The 25,990-nt window shown below is 40.9% G+C and overlaps 1 protein-coding gene across 3 annotated transcripts in view; it reads right to left on the bottom strand.

Moving 5' to 3' along the window:
- The window catches only part of yaf2 (YY1 associated factor 2), a 193,241-nt gene extending 175,800 nt beyond the window's left edge, over positions 1–17,441 (bottom strand). The window contains exons 1-3 of one of the 3 annotated variants that reach the window (XM_078220212.1): positions 17,281–17,440; positions 16,700–16,825; positions 2,691–2,732 (exon numbers count right to left, since the gene is read on the bottom strand). In XM_078220212.1, coding sequence (XP_078076338.1) covers positions 2,691–2,732; positions 16,700–16,825; positions 17,281–17,306 — 194 coding nt within the window. In that variant the 5' untranslated portion in view covers positions 17,307–17,440. Of the gene's footprint in view, positions 1–2,690; positions 2,733–16,699; positions 16,826–17,280 lie in introns of all 3 variants that reach the window. The other 2 variants (XM_078220213.1, XM_078220214.1) reach the window with 2 other exon arrangements.
- Between the last annotated feature and the right edge of the window lie 8,549 nt (positions 17,442–25,990).

Below are 25,990 nucleotides of genomic sequence, written 5' to 3'. Positions count from 1 at the left end.
TAAAGGGCCATGGTGATGAGCGGGGGCATGTGTTGACACTCAGCTGGCATAGAGACTATAAAGAACCATGCGGATATTGGAATCATGGGTTAGTATGGAGGGTACGAGGAGCCATGGGGGTGGGTAGAGGGGCAAAGGTTGGTATGGACAGTATGAGGGAGTATAAGGTGGCAATGAGTTGGTATGAATGGCACATGGGGAGAGTGGGGGAGATGAGATAGTATGATGGGTGAAGACTGTTTTTTTCTTTTACACGTTTTAATGCAACTAGGACAAAGTCACAGAAAACTGAGACAGGCCTTTTAACCAGACCAACTCTAGATGCAGCAGCTCATGGATGCCTCCACACTGTTTCCAGGGACCATGGGCTCAACTCCAGTTAGCATCATCCCTTTCTCCAAACATTAAAATCCAGCAAGTTGGAAAAGTTTCTCCCGAGTGGCATTTGGTGAGTTGGAAATTTTCCCAATCTGCACATCTGACTCAGGAACAAAAATTCGGCCCTTACTGCCCATGCAAAACAACTGAATGGCTTGCGGTGCCACATCAGAGGGAAGTTTCTTATCCACCAAATTTATATGGAGGTAGAGTATGTGTTACGTCAGATAAGGCAACAAGTTCCTTGCCCTAAAAATCCAACTAGTGTGAATCAAATACCTTTATTTCACTTTTACAGCTACTTCCTCCACTGTTTATAGTGTGCAAGTTGGTAGAAGTGCAATTTGACTGCTATACATGATGGACAGTAAAATCAAAAAGTTAAACAGCCAACGTATTTTTCAAGAATGCAAGCAATCTCCATTTAGTAATAAACTCTCCCGACATGTTAGCAGCTGTATACAAAATCTCAGCACTAAGAAAAGCTTATTCTAATAATGCATGTATAGCTGACAGAAACTGCTGGAAGATTCAACTTTGACTGAAATCAGCACAGCTTTTTAAATATGTATTTATTGAACTGTGCAAAATAACCTGCACTCATTATTATAAACTGTGTCTTTGTAATTTAATTCATATCGTAATGGAAAAATGATTAGCGGAATTTGCTTGATAAACATGGATGGTCTAAGTGTTGGGGACTGTATCAAGATGTTGCTCATAGATTTTCAAAATTAAAATCATATTCTAAAAATTGTTATGGAGGATTTTGAACTCACAATCTGTGGATTATTAGTCTACCACTTGATTGCTAGTCCAGTGACATAAACACTGCACCATAGGGCCTACAAATTAAATGGCGGTTTTTCTTGTATTATCTTGCCACAGGACTAATTCTAAGATTGAACTTGTTGTCTAACTTAGCGAGTTAAAAGCTCTTTTCTAAAACCAATTACCTATTGCCACCACTAGCTTCAACTGTCACTTTTGTTTAAATATGAATAAAACATCAGCAATCCAACTCTACCAAAAGAATTTACAATGCCCAGTAGCATAAGGAAACTGAGCCAGTGATGGTAGAAATCCAAACTTTTGATGTAACTTAGTTAAACAGACCTCCCCCACATTCTAAGCGAGTTTCTTCCCATTCATTTCCCACCCAGAATGCAACATTCATAGGCATTCTGGCTATGAGGAGACGTGGACATTGAATCAAAAAAATGGAATTATACAGTGAGGTGTTAAAGTTTGTTCTTAATTTTAAAAAAGGTCAAGTAAGAAGTCTCACAACACCAGGTTAAAGTCCAACAGGTTTATTTGGAATCACAAGCTTTCGGAGCGCTCCATCCTCAGGTGAGTGGAGTTTCATTTTAAGTTACATTTGTTACAGCTCCATATTCTGGAGCAAAAAAGTGCAGGTTCTTCTGGTCCACTCCACTCCACTGAAGAAGGAGCAGCGCTCCGAAAGCTCATGATTCCAAATAAACCTGTTGGACTTTAACCTGGTGTTGTGAGACTTCTTACTGTGCCCACCCAAGTCCAACGCCGGTATCTTCACATCATGGCTTAAAAGAGGTCCATAGTCAGTGAAGGTTGCTAGTAATCTACTTAATGCTGTAATGGGCCCTAATGTTTCCCTGGGCTAAATGACAAAACACATATGGTCTAGGTAATTATACTTCTAACTAAATTCATCAAGTAAATGATAACTGTTCAAAATGTTTTTTTAAAATTTTTAACTTAGCAGACATTCAAATTTTTAAAAAAGTATAAATTTCAAACATTTATATGCTTTATTGAAAACAAGTATTTGGCCTACAGCATCATTGTTGCTGTAACAAACTACACTGAACTGCTATTACTTAAATTGCTTGTGAGTGGTTAAATATATGCAGCTAAGCCTGCAGATTACTTCAGGTCAAATTGATGAATCAGTTAACAAGACAACTTGATTTTCTGGATTCACAATATAAACATTCTAAACAAAATCCTGTGTCAAATAAACAGCATGTACAATATGACATTTATTACTTACCAACTGCAGGTCAACTATACAGTTGTACGATATAGCTGGGCTGCAACTATGGTCAGACTCATTTTTTAAAAAGTGGCCTCATGCAGACTTTCATGTAGAATCACATAGCTTTAAGTTAGAGATAGACTCAATTTGTTGTTTGCAAGCAAGAAACTAGACATGATTATTAAATGAAAATATGTCCAACTGACCCATCAACGTGACTAAAGCCAGCTAATGAAAGAATCCAAGATATGTGGGGCAAGTTGAATCAAAAAGATCCATCGCCATGACTTACCTTTGACATCCTGGTTGTTTTGCTGTCCTGCCATAGCACGGTCTGCAGCAAAGAAATAAGAATAGAAAGAGAATACATATATACAGTATATAAAAGCAGAAAGGATAGGAGAGAAAACTCATGCACTAGGAAAAGCACAAACAAAAATATGAAAAGCTTGCATTAATGAGAGCAGGGAATTGGGCTTCTTGCAAGCTCAACAAATTGTTGTACCTGTAAATCACAGAAAGGTGACAGAAAACAGTTGTGTCACCAGGTTGGCTTCCATTGGTACCAAGCAGAAGCAAAACCACTATCAAAAAGGTAATCTATTTGTTTGAACAAAGTTAGAATAGAAAATAAATCAAACTACATTCATGTACCTACTGCCCTGTTCCATAAATGTTTTCTCTGAGCAGAGATGATGAGAGAAAGCACATCTACTTTAACACTAAGCAGAAGAGCGCAGGTGTACAGCTTTTGAATCCAATCTTTTGTATTATACACAAGATCCACCAACAGGGATGAATTGGGTACTCAGAACACAAACAAATGCTTCTTAACCATTTAAACTGCAGACTGCTGACTCTCAATCAGGACCAAGCATTTCAAACCATCAAAAGTTTTGGCAAAATTAAGGTAATTGCAATCCAACTTTGAAATTTATTTAAAAATAGTCACAGTTTCTTGTAAATGTCAATCACAGCGGTGGGCAATATTTTCTTCCTCTTATGAAAATAGCAATAAGGTCTGAGCTTTCTAGCTTGATGTGGTAATAGTTTCAATTGGAAAGCAAAATAAAGACTGATATAAAATAAAAGCAGAAAAAGCTGGAAATACCAGGCAGCAATGTGGAGATAAATCAGAGTCAATGTTCAGGTCAGTGATGAACTGGCTAATAAAATGGGTCACAGAAAGGCACATATTTGAAACATGAACTCTGATTTCTCTCCAAATATGCTGTCTAACCTGTGAGTATTTCCAACATTTTCTGCTTTTATTTTAGATTTTCACCAGGCACTGTATTTTGCTTTTGAATTAGTGACTAAATAATGGTAATTTAAAGGCACTTCTTAAATTTGCTCATACAGGAGCCATTTCAGATGAAACATTTAGTCAAAGGAACAGAACAGTGATACAAAGTATGAAATGGTACTGCAATGGAGCAGCAATTTATTGTATAATATTGCAATTCTCCAGGATAAGGTTAATGCCACATTTATTATCTATTCGTTAATGTCCTCCTCGCCCTTCTCACTGAGTTCCACAGACACCAATCACCCTCCAATAGCCAAGTGACCACCTCCTAGGCGTGAGTATCACTGAGATCAGCTAACTGAGCACAAGCTGGTAACTTGGTCTTGGTAAGGTTTTAGCAGTCATACCTTCAGCATGTTCAAGCAACTGCTGCCTTTTGTAGATTATGAGAGACATTTAACCACTAACTATCAATGGTTATAACATATGACATAATATCTACTAATGTGACAAGACAGCTGAAGTTACTAAGAAGTTTGGATTTTTAAAAAAAGGTCTGAACTATGGTTTTATGAAAACTTTCAACCAGACATTTAATTTTTTTTAAACATCGAAACAAGGCAGCTAGGCAATCAATTGCAACAAAAATGTATTTAGTACCCAATAGATGGGATAAAACAAAAAGAGAACCAACATGAGAGATAAAGATTAAATTCCAAATTGTCTGGCAATGAGCCATATCCATCCAGACTCTCACCAGTCTTACCTATTCAGCAAAGCTTGTACGTTCTGCCTTAAAACAAATTCCATGATCCTTGTGGATCAATTTTAAATATTTGTACTCATCTATAAGTCTTTCCGCAGTCTCACTTCATCTCATCTCTCTATAATCCTCACCAGTCTTACACCTCTTTCCAAGTCATAAGACCATCTTACTCTGGGATTCATGCCCTCTGCTTTGCCAGTGATATTACAGCCTTAAAACATCTTAGTCCTATGTTCCGAAACTCCCTTCCTGGACATTATACTTCTCTCCTTATCTCTAACATTTTTCTTCAAAATGACTTTGCTTATCAAGTCTTAGGTCATCTCTCATTACCCTAACATAGGTGCCTATTTCATTTTCTCCATGAAGTAAAATCGGATATATTTTCTACATTAAAGTTACTACATAAATACAAATTATTATTGTTGATGGCTCAGCAAATTTACCCAGCTAATAACAGGAAAACTAACCAGGAAGGAACCATGTTCAATCTATAGTTGACGTTGATGTGGGTGATCTCAAACAACATACTGGAGCCCATGTAACAATTTCTTCCAGATGTGCAGTTGAGTATGAATGTCGTCGGTTCACTGTGACAACCCAGAGCAAAGATCTTGCCTCCCAAATATCGAGTACCTTGTTGATATTCAGTCAAAGATCACACATTTCCAAGACATACCTAATGTCAACAGAAACATATGGAAATGTGTTCCTCAGCAAGGAGGAATCAACACCTCAGAAAGAGGAAACAAAATAGGCAGAAATGTTTTGCCAGAAGCGTTCAAATCTAAAAAAAACAAACCAAGACTCTGGTTAAAATAAATTCTATGAGATGTTACTTTCATGGATGAAGGAACTTATAAACAAAGTGGTCTAAATTAGACTGTGCAGCAACAGTGCAGTTAGGTCTTCAAATGAAGAGCAAAACAAGTAACTGAAACCAAATTCTCTTTGGAGAGTGGTGCACAAATTTATGTCCAAGATCATAGCAGAGAAAATTGGCAATATGCGAACACGTTGCCAAGGTTGACATTTTTTCTTAAAAAGGTGGTTCTGGTTGGTATCTAATGAATGACTTAGTCCAGTGACCAGCCAAATCTCAGATTCATTCCCTATTCAATGTTGAGTTAGTGGATTGCAACTGGAGGAACGTGCGCTAAACCTGGCCTTAGTTGTAAGGACTAAAAAGAACAAAGACCAGCTAGTGTGCCTGCTCTTTGTTATCTACTGACACTCCCTATAAAAATGCAGTACAAGTGTAAAGTCGCCATAGTCCCAGATGACTATAGGCTGCTCTCCCCTTTGAGAACGAGAACTGACTGATGGTGATTTAACCTGAGGATCACCACACCTCAGGCGAGGGGCAAAGTTGAGAAGAATAAAATGTTTTAAAGTTTAATTATTAGTCACAAGGCTTATATTAACACTGCAATGCAGTTACTGTGAAATTCCTCTAGCCATCACAGTCCGGCACCTGTTCAGGTCAATGCACCTAACCAGCATGTCTTTCAGATTGTGGGAGGAAACTGGAGCACCCGGAGGAAACCTACGCAGACACAGGGAGAACTTGCAAACTCCACACAGACAGTGACCCAAACCGGGAATCGAACCCGGCCCCTGGCACTGTGAAGCAGCAGTGCTAACCACTGTACTACCATGCCAACCACAGCTTCAGCCGATAAGGGAAAGACAGTAGAACAGCAATGGCAGGAGTTTCTGGGAGTAATTGAGGACACAGTGCAGAGGTTCATCCCAAACAAAAGAAAGGTTATCAGAGGGGGGATTAGGCAGCCATGGCTGACAAAGGAAGTCAGGGAATGCATCAAGGCAAAAGAGAGAGCCTATAATGTGGCAAAGAGTAGTGGGAAGTCAGAAGATTGGGAAGGCTATAAAAACAAACAGATGATAACAAAGAGAGAAATAAGGAAGGAGAGGATCAAATATGAAGGTAGGCTAGCCAGTAACATTAGGAATGATAGTAAAAGTTTCTTTAAATACATTAAAAACAAACGGGAGGCAAAAGTAGACATTGGGCCGCTCCAAAATGACGCTGGTAATCTAGTGATGGGAGACAAGGAAATAGCTGAGGAACTTAATAAGTACTTTGCGTCAGTCTTCACAGTAGAAGACATGAGTAATATCCCAACAATTCAGGAAAGTCAGGGGGCAGAGTTGAATATGGTTGCCATCACAAAGGAGAAAGTGCTAGAGAAACTAAAAGGTCTGAAAATTGATAAATCTCCGGGCCCAGATGGGCTACATCCTAGAGTTCTAAAGGAGATAGCTGAAGAAATAGTGGAGGCATTAGTTATGATCTTTCAAAAGTCACTGGAGTCAGGGAAAGTCCCAGAGGATTGGAAAATCGCTGTTGTAACCCCACTGTTCAAGAAGGGAACAAGAAAAAAGATGGAAAATTATAGGCCAATTAGCCTAACCTCAGTTGTTGGCAAAATTCTAGAATCCATCGTTAAGGATGAGATTTCTAAATTCTTGGAAGTGCAGGGTCGGATTAAGACAAGTCAGCATGGATTTAGTAAGGGGAGGTCGTGCCTGACAAACCTGTTAGAGTTCTTTGAAGAGATAACAAATAGGTTAGACCAAGGAGAGCCAATGGATGTTATCTATCTTGACTTCCAAAAGGCCTTTGACAAGGTGCCTCACGGGAGACTGCTGAGTAAAATAAGGGCCCATGGTATTCGAGGCAAGGTACTAACATGGATTGACGATTGGCTGTCAGACAGAAGGCAGAGAGTTGGGATAAAAGGTTCTTTCTCAGAATGGCAACCGGTGACAAGTGGTGTCCCGCAGGGTTCAGTGTTGGGGCCACAGCTGTTCTCTTTATATATTAACGATCTAGATGACGGGACTGGGAGCATTCTGGCCAAGTTTGCCGATGATACAAAGATAGGTGGAGGGGCAGGTAGTATTGAGGAGGTGGGGAGGCTGCAGAAAGATTTAGACAGTTTAGGAGAGTGGTCCAAGAAGTGGCTGATGAAATTCAACGTGGGCAAGTGCGAGGTCGTACACTTTGGAAAAAAGAATAGAGGCATGGACTATTTTCTAAACGGTGACAAAATTCATAATGCTAAAGTGCAAAGGGACTTGGGAGTCCTAGTCCAGGATTCTCTAAAGGTAAACTTGCAGGTTGAGTCCGTAATTAAGAAAGCAAATGTAATGTTGTCATTTATCTCAAGAGGCTTGGAATACAAAAGCAGGGATGTACTTCTGAGGCTTTATAAAGCACTGGTTAGGCCCCATTTGGAGTACTGTGAGCAATTTTGGGCCCCACACCTCAGGAAGGACATACTGGCACTGGAGCGGGTCCAGCGGAGATTCACACGGATGATCCCAGGAATGGTAGGCCTGACATACGATGAACGTCTGAGGATCGTGGGATTATATTCATTGGAGTTTAGGAGGTTGAGGGGAGATCTGATAGAAACTTACAAGATAATGAACGGCTTAGATAGGATGGACGTAGGGAAGTTGTTTCCATTAACAGGGGAGACTAGGACGCGGGGGCACAGCCTTAGAATAAAAGGGAGTCACTTTAGAACAGAGATGAGGAGAAATTTCTTCAGCCAGAGAGTGGTGGGTCTGTGGAATTCATTGCCACAGAGGCCGAGACGTTGAGCGTCTTCAAGACAGAAATTGATAAATTCTTGATTTCTCGAGGAATTAAGGGCTATGGGGAGAGAGCGGGTAAATGGAGTTGAAATCAACCATGATTGAATGGTGGAGTGGACTCGATGGGCCGAATGGCCTTACTTCCGCTCCTATGTCTTATGGTCTTATATGGGAATTGAACCTGCACTGTTGGCGTCGCTCTGCATCATAAACCAGCTGTCCAGCCAACTAAGCTAAACCAACCTCTGTAAAGTGCACAATTGTATTAATAGAGGTTAAACTTTGCTCCAATTTCCCTCTCTGCTGCAATGAGATAATCTGTACACATTCACTGTTAAGACATGTACATGAATAACGGTCACTTAGTTGAGGTACAAATAGAACCAAATTCCAGTTCTCTGCATCTTTTCTTTCCTCTGCTCCACCCTGTTAGCAGAATCTTTAGCTGCTTTGGCCCTTCTCTTTGAAATATTGAGAAAGGAGATAGAGCAGAACAAATTGGCAAGAAAACAAAGAGATAACAAACCAGCTGAACATCATAAGGAGAACCATCATGTCATACTTCAAGTGTTGAAACACTTTCCAATCTGCTTGCATCTTTTTAAAAATTTTGTCTTTTCTTTCCCACTCTCTGGGCATCCCATTCTCTAACTAGGAGAACTAGTAGGTGGCTTTTCTCGCATTTTTCATGTATTAGTGCTCATTATCTGCTAGATGTACAACAGCCTTTGGTTATTCTACATTGGAGAGGGGAGAATGCATCATGTTTCCTTCATGCATCTTTACCTTAATGAAAGACAAAGATCATAAATGGACTGGGAGTAGAGACCTAGGCCGGAATTTTACTGGCATGCTTGCCCCGATTCCGGGGGTGGGCGAGGCTTGGAAAATAGCATTCTCCGTTGGCCTCGGGCGGGATCATACGAACCTTGGGCGGACTTGCCAGTAAAATTCCACCCCTAGTGCACCAATGCACATTCTGGGTCCAAGAGCAGCACTAATGCACAGTTCTAAATTGACGAGCTTGAGAGATATTGATTGTTTTAGTAACAAAAATGTGTTTTGGCTTTATATTACATTGATAGTTTACCCATCTATAGGAATATTTGCCTTGATCAGAACAACAAAATCTGTGAAAGAAATGAATTGGAATTGCATATAAAAGAGGCCTGCCATGAAGACTTGTAGAAGAAACAGAAAATATTGCATTAATACAGGGAGGAACATAATCTTCTGAACATGGCATCAATATGCAATGTTTGAGGCCAATAAGGAGCAAAAAGAACAAAATAAATGCATTTGGTCCAGCAGGCCTTTTGAGACAATTTGCAATTCCAGGTATCAAAAACAACAACAATTTGCATTCAGTAAAATGCACCAGAACACTTCACACGAGCATTACCAAACAAAATGTGACAGCAGTGTGAACAAGGCATGCGAGGAGATTTTGTAACGGGTGACCAAAAGTTTGATCAAAAAGATTGTTTTTTTTAAAAAAGGAGTGGAGGTTTAGGGGAGCGGAGGTTCAGGGAGTTAATTTTAGAGCCATACTAAGGAAAAGCTGCTAATGGTGGGCTGAATATAATCAGGGGTGTGCGAGCCTAGAATTGTAAGAATACAGATTTCTCATAGGATTATAGGTCTGGACATGACAGAGAGAGGGAAGAGAGAGGCAGTAGAGGCATTTTAACACTAGGATGAGCATTTTTAAACGTGCAACCTATACATCTGATCAGCTAATCAGTATTTCCTTCAGCAGCTTTTGCATGCTAGGAATGTGCGCATCAAAAAGATCTGTTTGTCTTGGAAGGCAAAAGGACAAGGTTGAACAGTAGAGATAAGACCATAAGATGTGGGAGCAGAATTAGGCCACTCGGCCAATAGAGGCTGCTCCGCCATTCAATCATGGCTGATATTTTTCTCATCCCCATTCCCCTCCCTTTTCACCATAACCCTGATTCCCTTAATAATCAAGAACCTATCTATCTCTGCCTTAAAGACACTCAATGACCTGGCCTCCATAGCCTTCTGTGGCAGAGTTCCACAGATTCACCACTCTATGTGAAGAGATTCCTCCTCATCTCTGTTTTAAAGGATTGTCCCTTTAGCCTGAGGTTGTGCCCTCTGGTTCTAGTTTTTCCTACTAGTGGAAACATCCTCTCCACGAGCACTCTATCCAGGCCCTGCAGTATCCTGTAAGTTTCAATAAGATCCCCCCATGGTGGGGGGATGTGGAGGTTCATTAATATTAGGGATAGGAGTGTGGTTCTGCAGAACTTTCTATCAGGTTAACAAACATGTTAGGTAGATGATGTTTGTGTTCACTGGAAGAAAGAAGCATAATGAGCTGAATTTTCTTCTCCCCTTCATTTATTTCTCACTTGGCTTCAAATTTTGAATACTAGCTATAAATACAAATAAATCCTCATCACAATCTATCTCCTGACTTTAATGCAATAATTCCAAACCCCACACAAACTATCAGTTAAGTCTCTCCAAGTGGGGCTGCATGGTGGCACAGTGGTTCGCACTGCCTCACAGCGCCAGGGACCCAAATTCAGTTCCGGCCTCAGGTGTCTGTATGGGTTTCCTCAGGGTGCTCCGGTTTCCTTCCACAGTCTAAAGGTGTGCGGGTTAGGTTAATTGGCCTTGCAAAATTGCCCCTTAGTGTTCCGGGATGCGTAGGTTAGAGGGATTAGTGGATGGATATGGGGATAGGGCGTGGGTGGGATCGTGGTCGGTGCAGACTCGATGGGCCGAATGACTTCTTTCTGCACTGTAGGGTTTCTATGATTTCTATGTGCAGGTTGGGTGGATTGGCTATGCTAAATTGTCCCTTACTGTCAGGGGGAATTAGCAGGGTAAGTAGGTGGGGTAATGGGGGTAGGGCCTGGGTGAGATTGTTGTTAGTGCAGGTTCAATGGGCCGAATGGCCTCCTTCTGCACTGTAGGGATTCTATGAAATATCCAAGTTGCCAATTTGTACTGAATTGCTGGTTAAGTGTTATGGACTCTCATCCACTGACATCTAGGTTGAAATCTCCTGAACCTTATTCACTTAGGATGTTAAAGCCAGAGGAAAGAGACTTGTATCTCAACATTGTCAGCTGATTTGAACATGGATCACTACAAGAAAGAGTAGCTGAGAGAGAACATGTGCACATGCACTCCCTATGAAGAACTAGTTCAAACAGCTCAGTGTCCCACATTCTTCACTTAACCTCCCCTCTGCTCATACCTTCTTTAAGGCAGAGGGCTACAATCAACAGTTATTACTTGCAGTAATAAAGCCAAAATAATCAGTCCCTGTTTACTAGTAATTACATCTTTTTCTGAGGTAGGATTTTATATTGCAATTAACTAGCAAGTGCAATACTCAGTTGTCTTTTTACAGGAGTTTATTCTGGAGGAATTCTTCAGAACCGGTAAGATTTACTTCTGGTCTTCAATTATTGCATTAAGTCTAAAATAAAAACCATGCAAAATTTTACCACAGGTTGTTAAAAGAAAACCAAGTGGTATTTACAAAGACAGCCTCTGGACAAGTCTGCTCAAATTGGTTTAGTAGCTATCTATATGTGAAATCTAAGGTCAGAGCTGTAATTACTACAAACAGTAAAAATAAAGTGCTTAATACCATAAGAATTAAGCATCAAAACAGACTTTTCAATAAGAGTGAAGCAATAACTATATAAAATGCAGACTTAATCAAACTGACAGTTTACTTCAGCATGGAGAAGTTTTCAAAATTAAAATGTAAAATTAAACAGTTCACAAAACAGCAGTTATTGCATTTTAGTCCCATTAGCTTTTAAACTGTTTGGCACACTGATTCATACTATAATACAAATGTACTCACAACTTGTAAGAAAAGCCTCTTGAAATTGTTATTTTGCTGGCATCAGACATGAACTACACCCCACCACTTCCAATCCACCCAGCTCTCTTCCCAAGTCAGATACAAATGAGGTACCCTATACAGTGAACTTATAGACAAATGTTATAAAAGCAAGTCACGATGCCTTGGAGGTTCCAGTCTCCTGATGGTAAATCAGGAGCAATGGTCTTACAACTAAAAGCTCTCGTTATTCATAATTGGGTTTGACAGGCCTACTTTTAAACAAGATTCATTGGATAAAAATCATCCAATACTAAGTATTTGCTGAAATCTGCAATTATATCACACATGTGCACTGAAAAAATGGTAAGAGAGACCCCAGCTGATCATACACATTCATAGCTCAACAGTGGCAGGCTGCAGTTATATGGTCTATAACATATCCTGACAAGGTATATTAAAATCTACTCATGATGACTTTAGATCTTTACAACCAATAGCTGAGAAGCTAAAATAAAACGGTTTTAATATTTTGAACATAAAAAGGTATAAATCATGCTGTTATGCATTAAACAAAAGGTATGTAAAGGAAGTCGTTTTGTTAAAATTTATAAGGATGAAATTAGCAGTTTTCTTTTCAGATAGTGGTTGAGAATTAACCTTTAAAAAAGGACATCATGACTATGCATCCTCAAGTACTTTCCTTAAGTTATAACTTTAAATACTGATGCCAAGATGTTTGACTTTTTACTGCAAAACTACCTAACTTGTACCACAATTCATTCGAAGCCCAACACCATGTTTATAACAAATAAATAAAATTTCAACAATCCAGGCAGACATCATCAGTAATTCTTATGTACATTTACATTGGCCAGAGCCATAATAAACCATGTTTAATACTGAACACTTTATTAAATTTGCCACAGTTTCAATCAGTGCTCTTGTCATCCCACAACATCCCACTTCTAATGCAATCACAATGAACTTGACCTAAGAAATTATATAAAAACTGGCAGGTCATAAATAATCCTCAACAAGACTTCTACTCAAATTCCTGACAAAGTTTTCATTCTTTTACCTTTTGTTTGGACACAAAGTTCAGGGATGTCAACATCATGGAGTGGAAGACTTTCAATTTGGCACTCAGTGCAAGTATCAATAACTCCAGGTCAAGAACAACTCAGCTTTAAACTGTTTGGTACGGTGGCAGTGGTTAACACTGCCTCCTCACAGCGCCAGGGACCAGAGTTCAATTGTGGCCTTCGGCGACTGCGTGGAGTTTGCACATTCTCCCCGTGTGTGTGTGGAACTTCAATACTGAAGTTATATTGGATTTGAAACATTAAGTCAATTTCCTGCTCCACAGATGCTGACAAGCCTGCTGAGTTTTTCCAGCATTTTCTATTTTAATCTCAGATTCCCAGCATCTACTACACTGTTTGTCCAACAATGTCCCTCGGTGTTAACCTCTTTCCTAATGTATCAACGTGATAGGTTCTATTTTCCATACTCAGGACTGGATTGTGACTGCCCAAAATTCAGTTTACTGAGTATGGGGATAATTTTAACTTTAATACAAAGAATAATTGGACATGTCTAATGAATGGCCCATCTAATATCACCAGTTTAATATCATCTCCAAAAGTTAAAATTACCTCAAGGTCGCTTACATTCAGTAATGAGATGGGAAGAACCTGGGCGAATGCAACACATTCCACAGATTGAAAACCAATATCTAATTCCCCTCCACACCCAATTCCATATCATATATTTCATGCACCTAACGGTAAATCTTTAACATAATATTGACTCTATCAAGACACTCTCAATTAAATGAAATTAAATACAAGTTTCCCAAATAAAGTGAAATCAATCACATGATCCACGTAAAGCCCAAAATACAGGTAGACAGAAACATAGGTAGACCATTCATCCCCTTGAACCTGTTCTGACACTCATTTAGATCCAGGCTAATCTGTACCTCAAAACTATTTAAATGCTTCAGCTCCATATCCTGTGCTACCCTTACCCAACAAATGTCTGAATCACTCAGTCTTAAATTTCAATTGATCCGCTCACCATAGCCTTTTGAACTCAAGTTTCACACTACCTTGAGTGTGGAAGAAATGTTTCCCAATTCCATTCTTAAGTGCCCTAATTCCAATTTCAGAATTGTCTCTCCGACCCCTGTCCTAAATTCCTTGAAGATCTCTTCTGCTGATTGGCTTTGCTTTAATTTTTAGAGGGGGGGGGGGAAGGAATGGTGTGTGTGTGAGGGGGGGGGGGAACATGGTGTGTGTGTGTGTGTGTGTGTGAGTGAGAGAGAGAGAGAGAGAGAGTGAGAGAGACACAGAGAGAGAGAGAGAGATTTCCCCATCTCGCCCGTCACAGGAATCGTAGTGGGCAGGACATGGACCAAGCAAAGGTCCATTGACCTCGGCCGAGATTTTTCTGTTTTGGGGTGAGCACGGTCGGAAAATCCTGCCCCTCAAGTCTATCAATGAGTAGTTAAGCTGTATGGACCAGAAAGGTCTGCACATAGTTAGTTGAGATGTTGCTATTGCCTTTGCTGCTCTACAAATTAAGAAACTGAAAAATAATAGCCAAGATTCCTGTTCAGTATCCCAGGATTTTTTCCTGTAGTTTCCCTGTATGGGGCTTGTTATAATGCAGGCAATTAGACTGCTGAAACTTGGTGCTAAGGCTCACATGCGAATAAACGCCACTAGGGCAAGATGCCAGACCAGTGATGGGCAACCAGGGCTAGTGAGTGGGCCATATGAGTGGCACTCCTTCATCTCAGTGGGCTGTAAGATTGAAATCAGGCTTATCCAAGGATGTGTAGGTTATGCGGATTAGCCATCATAAATGTGTGGGGTTATGGGGATGGGTGGGGTGCTCTTTTGAAGGCTCAGTGTGGACTAGATGGCCTCCTTCTGCACTGTGGGCATTCTACATTCACTAACCATGACCTCATAAGATTAAATACATTTACTACCCACTGAATATTTCATAACGAGTTATAGAAAATGCTTAATCATTCATATATTAATACAACTATCAACTTGAAATGGCAAAAATAAAATATTTACACTTTGAAAGCAGAGGGAGCGGACGGCTCTCAGTCAATGCCGTGGGCAGTCAACACACACCTCACTTCAGTTGCCCTTGTTTAATATGTGTATTACTTCAGTCATACCAGTAGGAAAAAAATTACGTGCTCATAAATCATAGCAACGCTGCACATGGGCAATGGTAAAAAAAATCTCGTGGGCACACTCAGAACCCAGTTAGGCCATGTGTGGCCCCCGGGCTGCAGGTTGTCCACAACTATGCCGGACACTAACCAAAACTTATGGGAACATAATCCAACAATAAATCAATCACTCCAAGATACAATGGAAGAAAACAGTGCATGTGCAGGATGGATCCAAAAAAAACAGAAAAGTAATTTTGTAATCATATTCTCCCCAATTAACTGGAGAGGTGCTGTAAAATGAATGGCTAGGTCACACTTGTTGAACAAGGCAAACACATGACTTAAGTCTGGCAACTGAGTGACAAAATGATCGCTTTGCAAAAAACCCTGAAACTCTTGAGCGTGAATCATGGGCTAGAGTTTGCAATAAATATAGCAATAATGAGAGTGCAATCCACATTTGCATTAATTCGGAAAGGACACTCAAAATGATATTACAAAAGAGGGTGTCTCGCTGTTCCAAATAAACAATCGATTTTTGTTTCCCTGCTAGTGTTTAGCTATTTGAAACATCTGAGTACTGATGCCATCATTGGGAGAACTGGCATGAAGTTACTGAACCAAATAGTGAAAGGGAGCTGATAAACACGAAGCTGAAATGACATGAGCACTGAAGCATCCCAAGTTAATGACTATGGCTAAGATAATTATTCAATTTTCTCAAAAGGTTGCTCTCCTACTTGCTCCCAAGTACTTTGTGTTTGAAGAAAGAAAAAAGAAAGAATATTCAAGTTAATCTGAATTCTTCATAAGTACTTCCTATTAAAAACAAGTCCTGATGGCAACTCCCTCTTCACACTCCTGCTGTGATATATTTCAATAAACCATCTATGCATAAAGTAGCATTTTATGACTATTAAACTGAAGGGGGGAGTTATGCTACTTATTGTGTATTCAGTACAAGATATTATTCTGAATATAAATGTGTAACCCAATTGAATTTCACCCTATTACAGTTTCAGCTTGCACAAAGAATATGCCCTCTCGTCTCCAGGCTGAAGGAAGGGTGCATGGATTGAAGAGCCAGACAGGTACGATAAAATGAGGCAATAGACCTTTTCTAAATAGTTAATTTAAGACAGATTCGTTTGTCTGAATCTATTAGTTATTGTACATTTGTCTTAAAACAGAAAATTAAATAACACAATGTAGCTTAAAAAAAACTAATTATATAGAGACTTGAATCCTGAAGCTTTTGGGATAATTCTATTCAGGGGCAATAGCGTTTTTATTTGTTTGGTCAAGTGGTTCAACTATCAGTTTTTGAAAACCAGAAATGTAACCAGGCAGTAACGATCCGAGAACATCCCTTAAGCAGTACGGAAGCCCAATTTCATTCATAGATCTCTGACAGTGTAGCTTTAAATCTGCAAAATTGATAATATCGTAACCGATTGCTTTAAAATAGTACATTTCAAATGACAAATGTATCCAAGACTATAGAAATAAAGATCGCATCAACAACCCCCATCTCTCCGATCCTATTTCAGCCTGTGCAACGTTAATTTATTAATAGATGGGGAAGAGATTAAATAAAAAGGGGAACTGGAGAGACTCACCGTGTTGATGTGCCCTTCCTGACATCACACATACTGCATTTGAAAGCCTCTGCGCTGTTCTTGAACGTACAAACGCTACAGTCCCAGTATCCCTCGTCTGTGGAAGGCTTGGGCTGCCTTTTGGGTCTGTTTTGGACAACAAAAGGAATAGAAAGAGGAGGTGAAAAAATACATAGGTGCACCGGCTTATTGGCAAATAGTTTGCTCTTTTTTTGTTGTTGTTGCTTCCCCACCCCTCTTTCTTTTTCCTCCTCCTCCCCGAAAGACCTTCCTGGCAATCGGTGACGATCAAAAGGAAAAAAAAGGGCCAGATCCTTTGAGCGAAACTGCAGCTCCCCATGTCAATTTCCCACGCACGCACGCACTGCCTGTACTGTAACAAACCCGTCCGCCATGGCTGCTACATTGTATCGAGCTCTGCAACATTCTGCTCCCGGAGCACCAGCTCCCATTCTGCCATCGGTCCATTTCCACACACTTAAGGAAATATTTCAGAAGGGGGGTATCCTTTCTCCTTTGCCTTCCCCCCCTCCCCCTCCTCGGAGGCGACGAGGGGAGCGGAGAGTCTAAAAGTACTCTACCTGGTGGGACTCTTCTTGTCTCCCATAGCGGCTTAAGTCCTCTTATTATTATTTATTATTTGAAACCCGTCTGAATGGCTCAGGGCTCCTCTGCTAGCGCCTGGATTTCCCCCCCCACCCCCCAACCCCCCCTCTCACCACCCCCAGCTGTCCGGTGACTCGCCTCACGTGGCGTGCCGGGGGCCAACCAGCTCGCCAGGATTTTTATGAAGCAGACACACGGTGCACAAGGCGGTAGGTTTGCATGGCACTGATGTTTGTTGCCGCTCTAACTGTGCCACTGGTTTCCACACACGGTAGCGGGAGGGAGGGAGCGCACAACAAAAACAATCTTTGCTCCCATCGGTAAACCGGCTTCCTGATTCTGTTCGAAATTACTTTTTTTAAAGCATGGAGGAGGAAGCACTTATCCTTTCCCCACCCCCTCTCTCCCCATATGATGAAATTTAATGACATCAGCAGCCTGACTGCAGGACACCAGAGGGTAGCAATGAATGAATGTGGGCGCCAGAGTTTGTGCGAGATTTTCACCATTGCTGGGACAAAGCTGTCAGCGCGGGGGAAATATAAGAGGCGAGATTTATTCACGGTCTTAAAAAAAGTTTGCAAACTATGAAGTTTAATTCACTTCTAAAAGTGAAATAGATTACTTCTTTCCAACCATGACCAGTGAGTCACGGCGGATGAGTAAGCTGAGTAGATCTCAAGAAACTAATCAAAGGGACTGGCTCAAATACGGTAATTTGTAACCGCTTAAAATACCGTAGAATAAACATGGCACTATGTTGTTTTGTAACCAACTCTATTAGTCATTTGCTCACTACCAAAGTGTAAGGTCTTGTTTTTTTGTGATATCTGTAGACGTACCACGTGTTACATGATAAAGTATTGCCCCAAATATCAAGCAGGACATCGCAACTTGAAGTTGGCATTTAGTCCACGAAGGCCTTAGTTTTGCTGATCACTGTCCTGGGTTGGATCATCACAGCCAGGTTGGGTTTCGAAAGGTGTCACGACTGACTTCTGCAATCTGCCGTGGTCAAAAGGAGCAAAACAAAGAGTATTTTCCATTCATGATCATGGTCTACAAGAAACATTCATGGACTGGCACGGCAACAGGACACTTCTAAAGTCAGAGTGAACATGTTTGATGAAAGGGAAATCTTGATTTATAAATCTATTCAGATTTCAGGCAAACCAGTGAACATAGTATATTTGGATTTTCAAAAGGCATTCGATGTAGTGCCACACAAAAGGGATTGGAATGAATTATATAGATAATAGACAGAAAACAGGAATAAATGGGTCATCTTTGGTTTGTCAAGCCGTAACTAGTGGGGCTGCCAGGATAATGGTGGACCTCAGCTATTTATATTCAAGACTTGTATGAAAGAATCAAATGTAATATACCTTAACTTTACAAAGCTAGGTGGGAAAGCAAGTTGGGAAGACAACACATCCGCAAAGGAATATAGATGGATTGAGTGACAAGAAGGTTGCAGATGGAGTATAATATGGGGAAATGTGAAGTTATTAACTTTGATCGGAAGAATATAAAAACAAATACATTTTAAATGATAAACTTTCAACATCCTTGGGGTTACCATTGACCAGAGACTCAACTGGACTCACCACATAAACACAGTGGCTACAAGAGTAGGTCAGAGGCTAGGAATACTGCAGCGAATAACTCACTTCCTGACCCCCCCCCCCCAAAGCCTATCCAGCATCTACAAGGCACAAATCAGGAGCATGATGGAATACTCACCACTTGCCTGGATGGGTGCAGCTCCAACCACATTCAAGAAGCTTGACACCATCCAGGACAAAGCAGCACACTTGATTGACACCACATCTACAAACATCCACTCCCAGCAAGGATAGGCAACAACACTACTTCCACGATCATCCTCAAGACCGGTGCCCCACAAGGCTGCATTCTCAGCCCCTACTATACTCCTTATACACCCATGACTGTGTGGCCAAATTCCCCTCCAATTCGATTTTCCAAGTTTGCTGAGACACCACCGTAGTGGGACAGATCTCAAACAATGACAAGACAGAGTACAGGCATGAGATAGAGAATCTGGTAAACTGGTGCAGCGACAATACTCTCTCCCTCAATGTCAACAAAACAAAGGACATTGTCATCGATTTCAGGAAGCGTAGAGGAGAATATGCCGCTGTCTACATCAACTGGGACGAAGTAGAAAGGGTCGAGAGCTTCAAGTTTTTAGGTGTCCAGATCACCAACAACCTGTCCTGGTTTCCCCCCCCCCCATGCCGACACTATAGTTCAGAAAGACCACCAACACCTCTACTTTCTCAGAAGACCAAGGACTCAGCTATGACTCTCACCAACCTTTACAGATGCACCATAGAAAGCATTCTTTCACAGCTTGGTATGGCTCCTGCTCTGCCCAAGACCGCAAGAAACTACAAAAAGTTGTGAATGTCGCCCAATCCATCATGCAAATCAGCCTCTCATCCATTGCTCTGTCTACACTTCCCACTGACTCGGCAAAGCAGCCAGCATAATTAAGGACCCCACGCACCCCAGACATTCTCTCTTCCACCTTCTTCCGTTGGGAAAAAGATACAAAAGTCTGAGGTCATGTACCAACTGACTCAAGACAGCTTCTTCCCTGCTGCCGTCAGACTTTTGAATGGACCTACCTTGTATTAAGTTGATCTTTCTCTACATCCTAGCTATGACTGTAACACTACATTCTGCAGTCTCTTGTTTCCTTCTCTATGTATAGCGCGCAAGAAATAATACTTTTCACTGTATGCTAACACGTGACAATAATAAAATCAAATCACCGTGCTCAGTGGTAGCAGTGTGTACTATCTACAAAATGCACTGCAGCAATTGACCAAAGATCCTTAGCACATTCCACATCTATGGCTACTTCATCTAGAAGGACAAGGGCAGCAGATACATGGGAACACCATAGTTCCCCTCCAAGCCACTCACCATCCTGACTTGGAAATATATTGCCATTCCTTCGCAGTCGCTGGGTCAAAATCCTGGAATTCCCTCTCTAACAGCATTGTGGGTTAATCCACAGCACATGGATTGCTGCGATTCAAGGTGGTGGCTCACCACCACCTTCTCAAGGGCAGCTAGGATGGACAATAAATGCTGGCCAGCCAGTGATGCCTGTGTCCCACAAATGAATAAAAACTATTTAAAGTTGGTGTTCAGTGGGATTTGGGTGTCCTCGTACAAGAAACATGCAGGTACAGCAAGCGATTAGAAGGGCAAATGGTATATTGACTTTTATTGCAACGGGGTTGGAGAACAGTACAAAAGGAAGGAAATCTTGCTGTAATAGGACTGGGCTTTGGTGAGATCTAGAATATTGTGCACAGTTTTGTTCTCTCTTTCCAAGGAAGAATACTTGCCTTAGAGGGGATGAAACAAGGTTCACTAACATGATTCCTGGGATGAGAGGGTTGTCCTATGAGGAGGCGTTGAGTAAATGGGTCTATATGCCTTGCTGTTTAAAAGAATGAGATGTGACCTCATTGAAACAGAGAAAATTCTGAGAGAGCTTGACAGGATGAATGTTGAGAGACAGCTTCCCCTGGCTGAAGAGCCTAGAACTAGGAGTCCTTTTCTCAGGGATAAGGGACCGAAATGTAAGAAATTTCTTCACTCAGAGGGTTATGGATCTTTGGAATTCTCTACTCCAGAGGACTTTAGATGTTCATATATTCAAGGCTAAGGTTGATAGATTTTTACATTCTATGGGAATCAAAGGATGTCACAATAGGGCGGGAAATTAGAGTTTAGGTTTGGGACCTTATTAAACCGAGGAGCATGCTTGAGGAGCCATATGGCTTACTCCTATTTCTTCTCAGAAGTAAATAGACTATTAACAATAATAACTTATATAGAGCCTTTAATATAGTAAAACATTCCAAGGTACTTCACAGGAGCGATAAACAGAATTTGACACTGAGCCATATAAGAAGCTATCAGGTCAGATATCCACAGCCCTGGCCAAAGAGATAGTTTTTAAGCAACATTTTAAAGAGGAGAGCTAGCAGTGGAGAGATTTATGGAGGGGATTCCAAAGCTTAGGCCACTGAAGCATGGGTGCCTGTGGGCGAGTGAATAAAATCTGATATTTTCAAGAGGCTAGAGTTGGAGAAATGCAAACACCTCGGAAGGATGTAGGGAGAGGGAGTGGTGAGGCTATGAAGGGACTTAAAAACAAGTACGAGGATTTTGAAACTAAGGTGTTGCCAGACCAAAAGCCCTTCTATGTTAGTGAGCACAGGGATGATCATTGAACAGAACTTTGAGTACGCTTTGGAAGAGCTAAAATTTATGGAGGCAGTAGACTAGCCAGGAGAGTCAAGCTCAGTGATAAGAAAGGTGTGAATGAGGGTTTCAGCTGTGAATGCACTCAAGAATGATGTTACAGAGCTGGAATTAGGCGGTCTTGGTGATGGACAGGATAGAGGTTCAGAAGCTCAGCTCAGGTTAAAGTAGGATGCTAAAATTCTGAGCAACCTGATTTAGCCTCAGAAAATAGCTAGGATGAGGGACGGAGTGTCTCTTCATAATTTAAACCTTGAAGTCCATCAGTCCAGACAACTTTTATTTATAAGAAATTTTAGTATAATGTCCCAAAATACTTCACATGAGTGTAATCAAACAAAATTTGACACTGAACTACATATGGCAATTTTAGGACATGAGACCAAAAGCTTGATTGAAGAAGTATGTTTAAGGAAGATCTTGAAATGAGAGAGGGGTAGAAAGGCAGCGTATTTAAAGGAGGGTATTCCTGAACGTTAGGCATCAGGATCTGAAACCAATAACTCAACAGTAAAAATTGGGTATGTGCAACAGGCCAGAATTGGAAGGCTATACAGTTGGAGGAGGTTACATAAAAAGTGAGGAGATCATAGAAGCATTTGAGCACAAAGATGATTTTTTTTTGTTTTTAAACAAGGCATTGCCATCCAGATGGGATTGTCAGTGCACTGATGGTGAATGGATGTTTAGTAGAATAAGAACTAGACAAACTCTGCAAGAAACGCATTTCAAGAGCTGAACAAAATTTGAAAGATGGAGGCCTATCTTCCAGAGTGCTGAAAACCATAATATGGTCAGTATTTCTCAAGGAATGAGAAGTAATAATAGTGAAAGAGGTGGACACAGAATTATTTTGAGCCTTTGAAATCTGCATCCAGAAAAAACCTGAGACTTCACCAGCTACAAAGAACAAGAACAAAGAACAATACAGCACAGGAACAGGCCCTTCGGCCCTCCAAGCCCGCGCCGCTCCCCGGTCCAGGACTGAATCCTGAATCCAGGATCCCCACCCAATTTTCCAGCCTATCTACATCCTAATATCCTATCCACCGAGCTGTCCCTCACAGCTACGATGCTTTGTTCATCACAACCTATTAACTCACCCCCACCCCCCCATTCCAGACCATGTGATCTCCAGGGAGAGGCAAAAACCCAGAGTGAAAACCCCAGGGCCAATATGGGGAAAAAAAAATCTGGGAAATTCCTCTCCTACCCCGTGGCGATCGAAACGAGTCCAGGAGATCACACTGGCCCTGATCAGAAAATGCTTCCCAACCCTATTCATTTCCACTTCTGCTTTACGAACACCATCTGAATTCCCTGCCCCCGAGACAGGTTCCCAACTATCCGCAGTCTCGCTCTGTACTGGCACCAGCAAGATGATCATAGAATGAAGCCTTGAAACGAGAAACAAAGAACAATTAGCCCGCGCCGCTCCCTGGTCCAAACTAGACCACTCTTTTGTATCCCTCCATTCCCACTCCGTTCATATAGCTGTCTAGATAAGTCTTAAACGTTCCCAGTGTGTCCGCCTCCACCACCTTGCCCGGCAACACATTCCAGGCCCCCACGACCCTCTGTGTAAAATATGTCCTACGAGATGGTAAAAGAGAGAATGAGAATGGTTCTAATCAAGAAAAAGGAAACGGAATAATTTCGGATATATAAGTAGAGAGCAAGATCACCTAAGAAAGATTGAAGTAATGTTGGGAAATTAAAGGACAAAGATAAAGAGGAAGATCAAAGAAAATCATACCGGTTGATACAAGAAAATAGGCTAGATGCCAGGCAACATGGATGTGGAATCATATACACGTCCATCAAAACTGAGACACAGTCTGATACTCCACTTTCTCTCCTCTAACATTTCAACTTTACTGATCCTGAGCCTCCACACAAGTTCGTCGACAAGAACAAAAGCCTTTGATGGAACTACATGTATGGTCACTGAGGGAAGGCACTGACACAGTAATCCCCGTAAGAAGTCTCACAACACCAGTTAAAGTCCAACAGGTTTATTTGGTAGCAAATGCCATAAGCTTTTGGAGCACTGCTCCTTTGTCAGATGGAGTGGAAATGACATTTCCACTCCATCTGACGAAGGAGCAGTGCTCCGAAAGCTTATGGCATTTGCTACCAAATAAACCTGTTGGACTTTAACCTGGTGTTGTGAGACTTCTTACTGTGTTCACCCCAGTCCAACGCCGGCATCTCCACATCATGACAGTAATCCCCCACAGCCTACCAACATCAATATCCAGGATCATACTTAGTCACTTGAACAAGGCTGAAGGACTGCCACTACCCATGATATCATGGCCATCCAGTCATTTCAGAGGAGCAGAATGTACTATTCATCAATCTTGAAATTAATTTGCCACATAATAACAATTATCCAAGTTGATTACAGGCAAGTTTGCACCAATGTGTTTGACTAAATGCCTCCCTTTTATTCAGAGAGCTCACCAGAACATAATGATGTAAAGTATGTCCAGTTGAAATTTGAATTGCTTCAGTCGTCAGATGGAATATCATTGGGTGATGCATCTGTTTGATAAACGTGAGGAGTATTATAAAACTTCAGGAGAACACAGGACAAACATGGCAGAAACAGTTTAATAGGGAGAGTGAGAGATACTCCTTCAGGAGGGGAAAAAAAAGGGACATATAATGCAAAAACACTCAAGGATACAGATTAACCTCTTGAGTTTCCTATAACTAATTTAGTGAAAGTATTGAAAGTGAGGACAGATAGATGAAACCATAAAAATGATCAATCGTATTTTGTGTATAAACTACTAAACCATGTAAGCTAAAGACGAGCCTACTGGTATTATTGCTAGACTATTAATCCAGAAACTCAGCTAATGTTCTGGGGACTTGGGTTCAAATCCAGACATGACAGAATTTAAATTCAATTTAAAAAACTGGACGCAAGAATGTACTGATGACCATGAAATCATTGTCGATTGTCAGGAAAACATCTGGTTCACTAATGTCCTGTAGGGAAGGAAATCGGCTGTCCTTACCTGGTCTGGTCTACATGTGACTCCAGGGCCACAGCAATGTGATTGACTCTCAACTGTCCTCTAAACAAGGGCAACTAGCGATGGGCAATAAATGGATGGAATGGTAGCAGTGCTTACAGCGCCAGGGACATGGGTTCGGTTTCCGGCTTGGGCCCCTGTCTGTGCTGAGTCTGCATGTTCTCCGTGTCTGTGTGGGTTTCTTCTGGTTGCTCCGGTTTACTCTCAGTCCAAAAGACATGCTGCTCAAGTGCATTGGCCATGTTAAATTCTCCTTCAGTGTACCCGAACAGGCGTCGGAGTGTGGCAACTAGGGGAATTTCACAGTAACTTCATTGCAGTGCTAATGTAAACCTACTTGTGACATTAATAAAAAAATAATGCTGGCCAGCCAGTGACGTCCATGCCCCGTGAAGGAATAAAAAGAAATTGTCAATAAATTTACACTTCAAGCAGGAAGTCACTGGATGGTATTTGGGCACTGAAGCAGAAAGCAAAATTTCCCTCTTCGAACATAGAAGTATTGAGGCCAGTTGCAGTATTAATACTACCTTTGGTTAAATCAACACATTTTGAATCTGGGACATTGTTGTTTTCTTATAGGTCATTGGATTAAATTCACTGAACCACAGTAATGCACCTTATAACAGTGATCACACTTCAAAAGTACTTAAATGACTATAACGCACTTTAGGATACAGAGATACTGCGAAAGGCACCACATAAATTCAAGTGTTCTTTTTTGTAGTATTTCAGCGCCGCATTCATTACTGAGGTGTGGCCTGAACAGTGCTTTACAGTGGTAGAATAACCTTCTTCAATCAATGCTTTATCCCTCATTTTAAACTGGTCACATAAATTGATTTAGTTTTTAATGACAGGATGAATTTTTTTAAAACCTTTATTTCATTACCTTTTGTAGCTATGTGGCTTGACATCAGTTTTGAAAAGTAGGCCAAATCCTCTGAACCAAAACCTGAATTTATTCTTGGATTTAGGTTAGCATAGCACAGCCCAGGCCTAATAATTAACTTGATTGTAGCAAACTGGTCATGGGAGATGTCAAAGACACTTCCTGTCAAAGGATGTCAGAAAATATCAAACATTAGTCTGATTTATACAGGCTAAAATACTACTGTAGATTTATTTACAAATAAAAAATATACAGAAACAAAATATATAGGCAAGCAGCACTTGTAATATATAAACACAAAATTATCGAAATGCTCAACAGGCTTAGCAGCATCAGGAGAAACAGTAACAGAGTTAATATTTCAGGCCAATAACTGGAATGTTCTTGCCGTTTTGTGATGCCATGACAGAGTAACAGCAAGTGTATTGACTACTTACA

Source organism: Mustelus asterias, chromosome 9 (genome assembly GCF_964213995.1).
Source record: "Mustelus asterias chromosome 9, sMusAst1.hap1.1, whole genome shotgun sequence".
Lineage (NCBI taxonomy): Eukaryota > Metazoa > Chordata > Chondrichthyes > Carcharhiniformes > Triakidae > Mustelus > Mustelus asterias.
The sequence above is the reverse complement of the archived record's forward strand: the minus strand, read 5'-3'. Positions and strand labels throughout refer to the sequence as shown.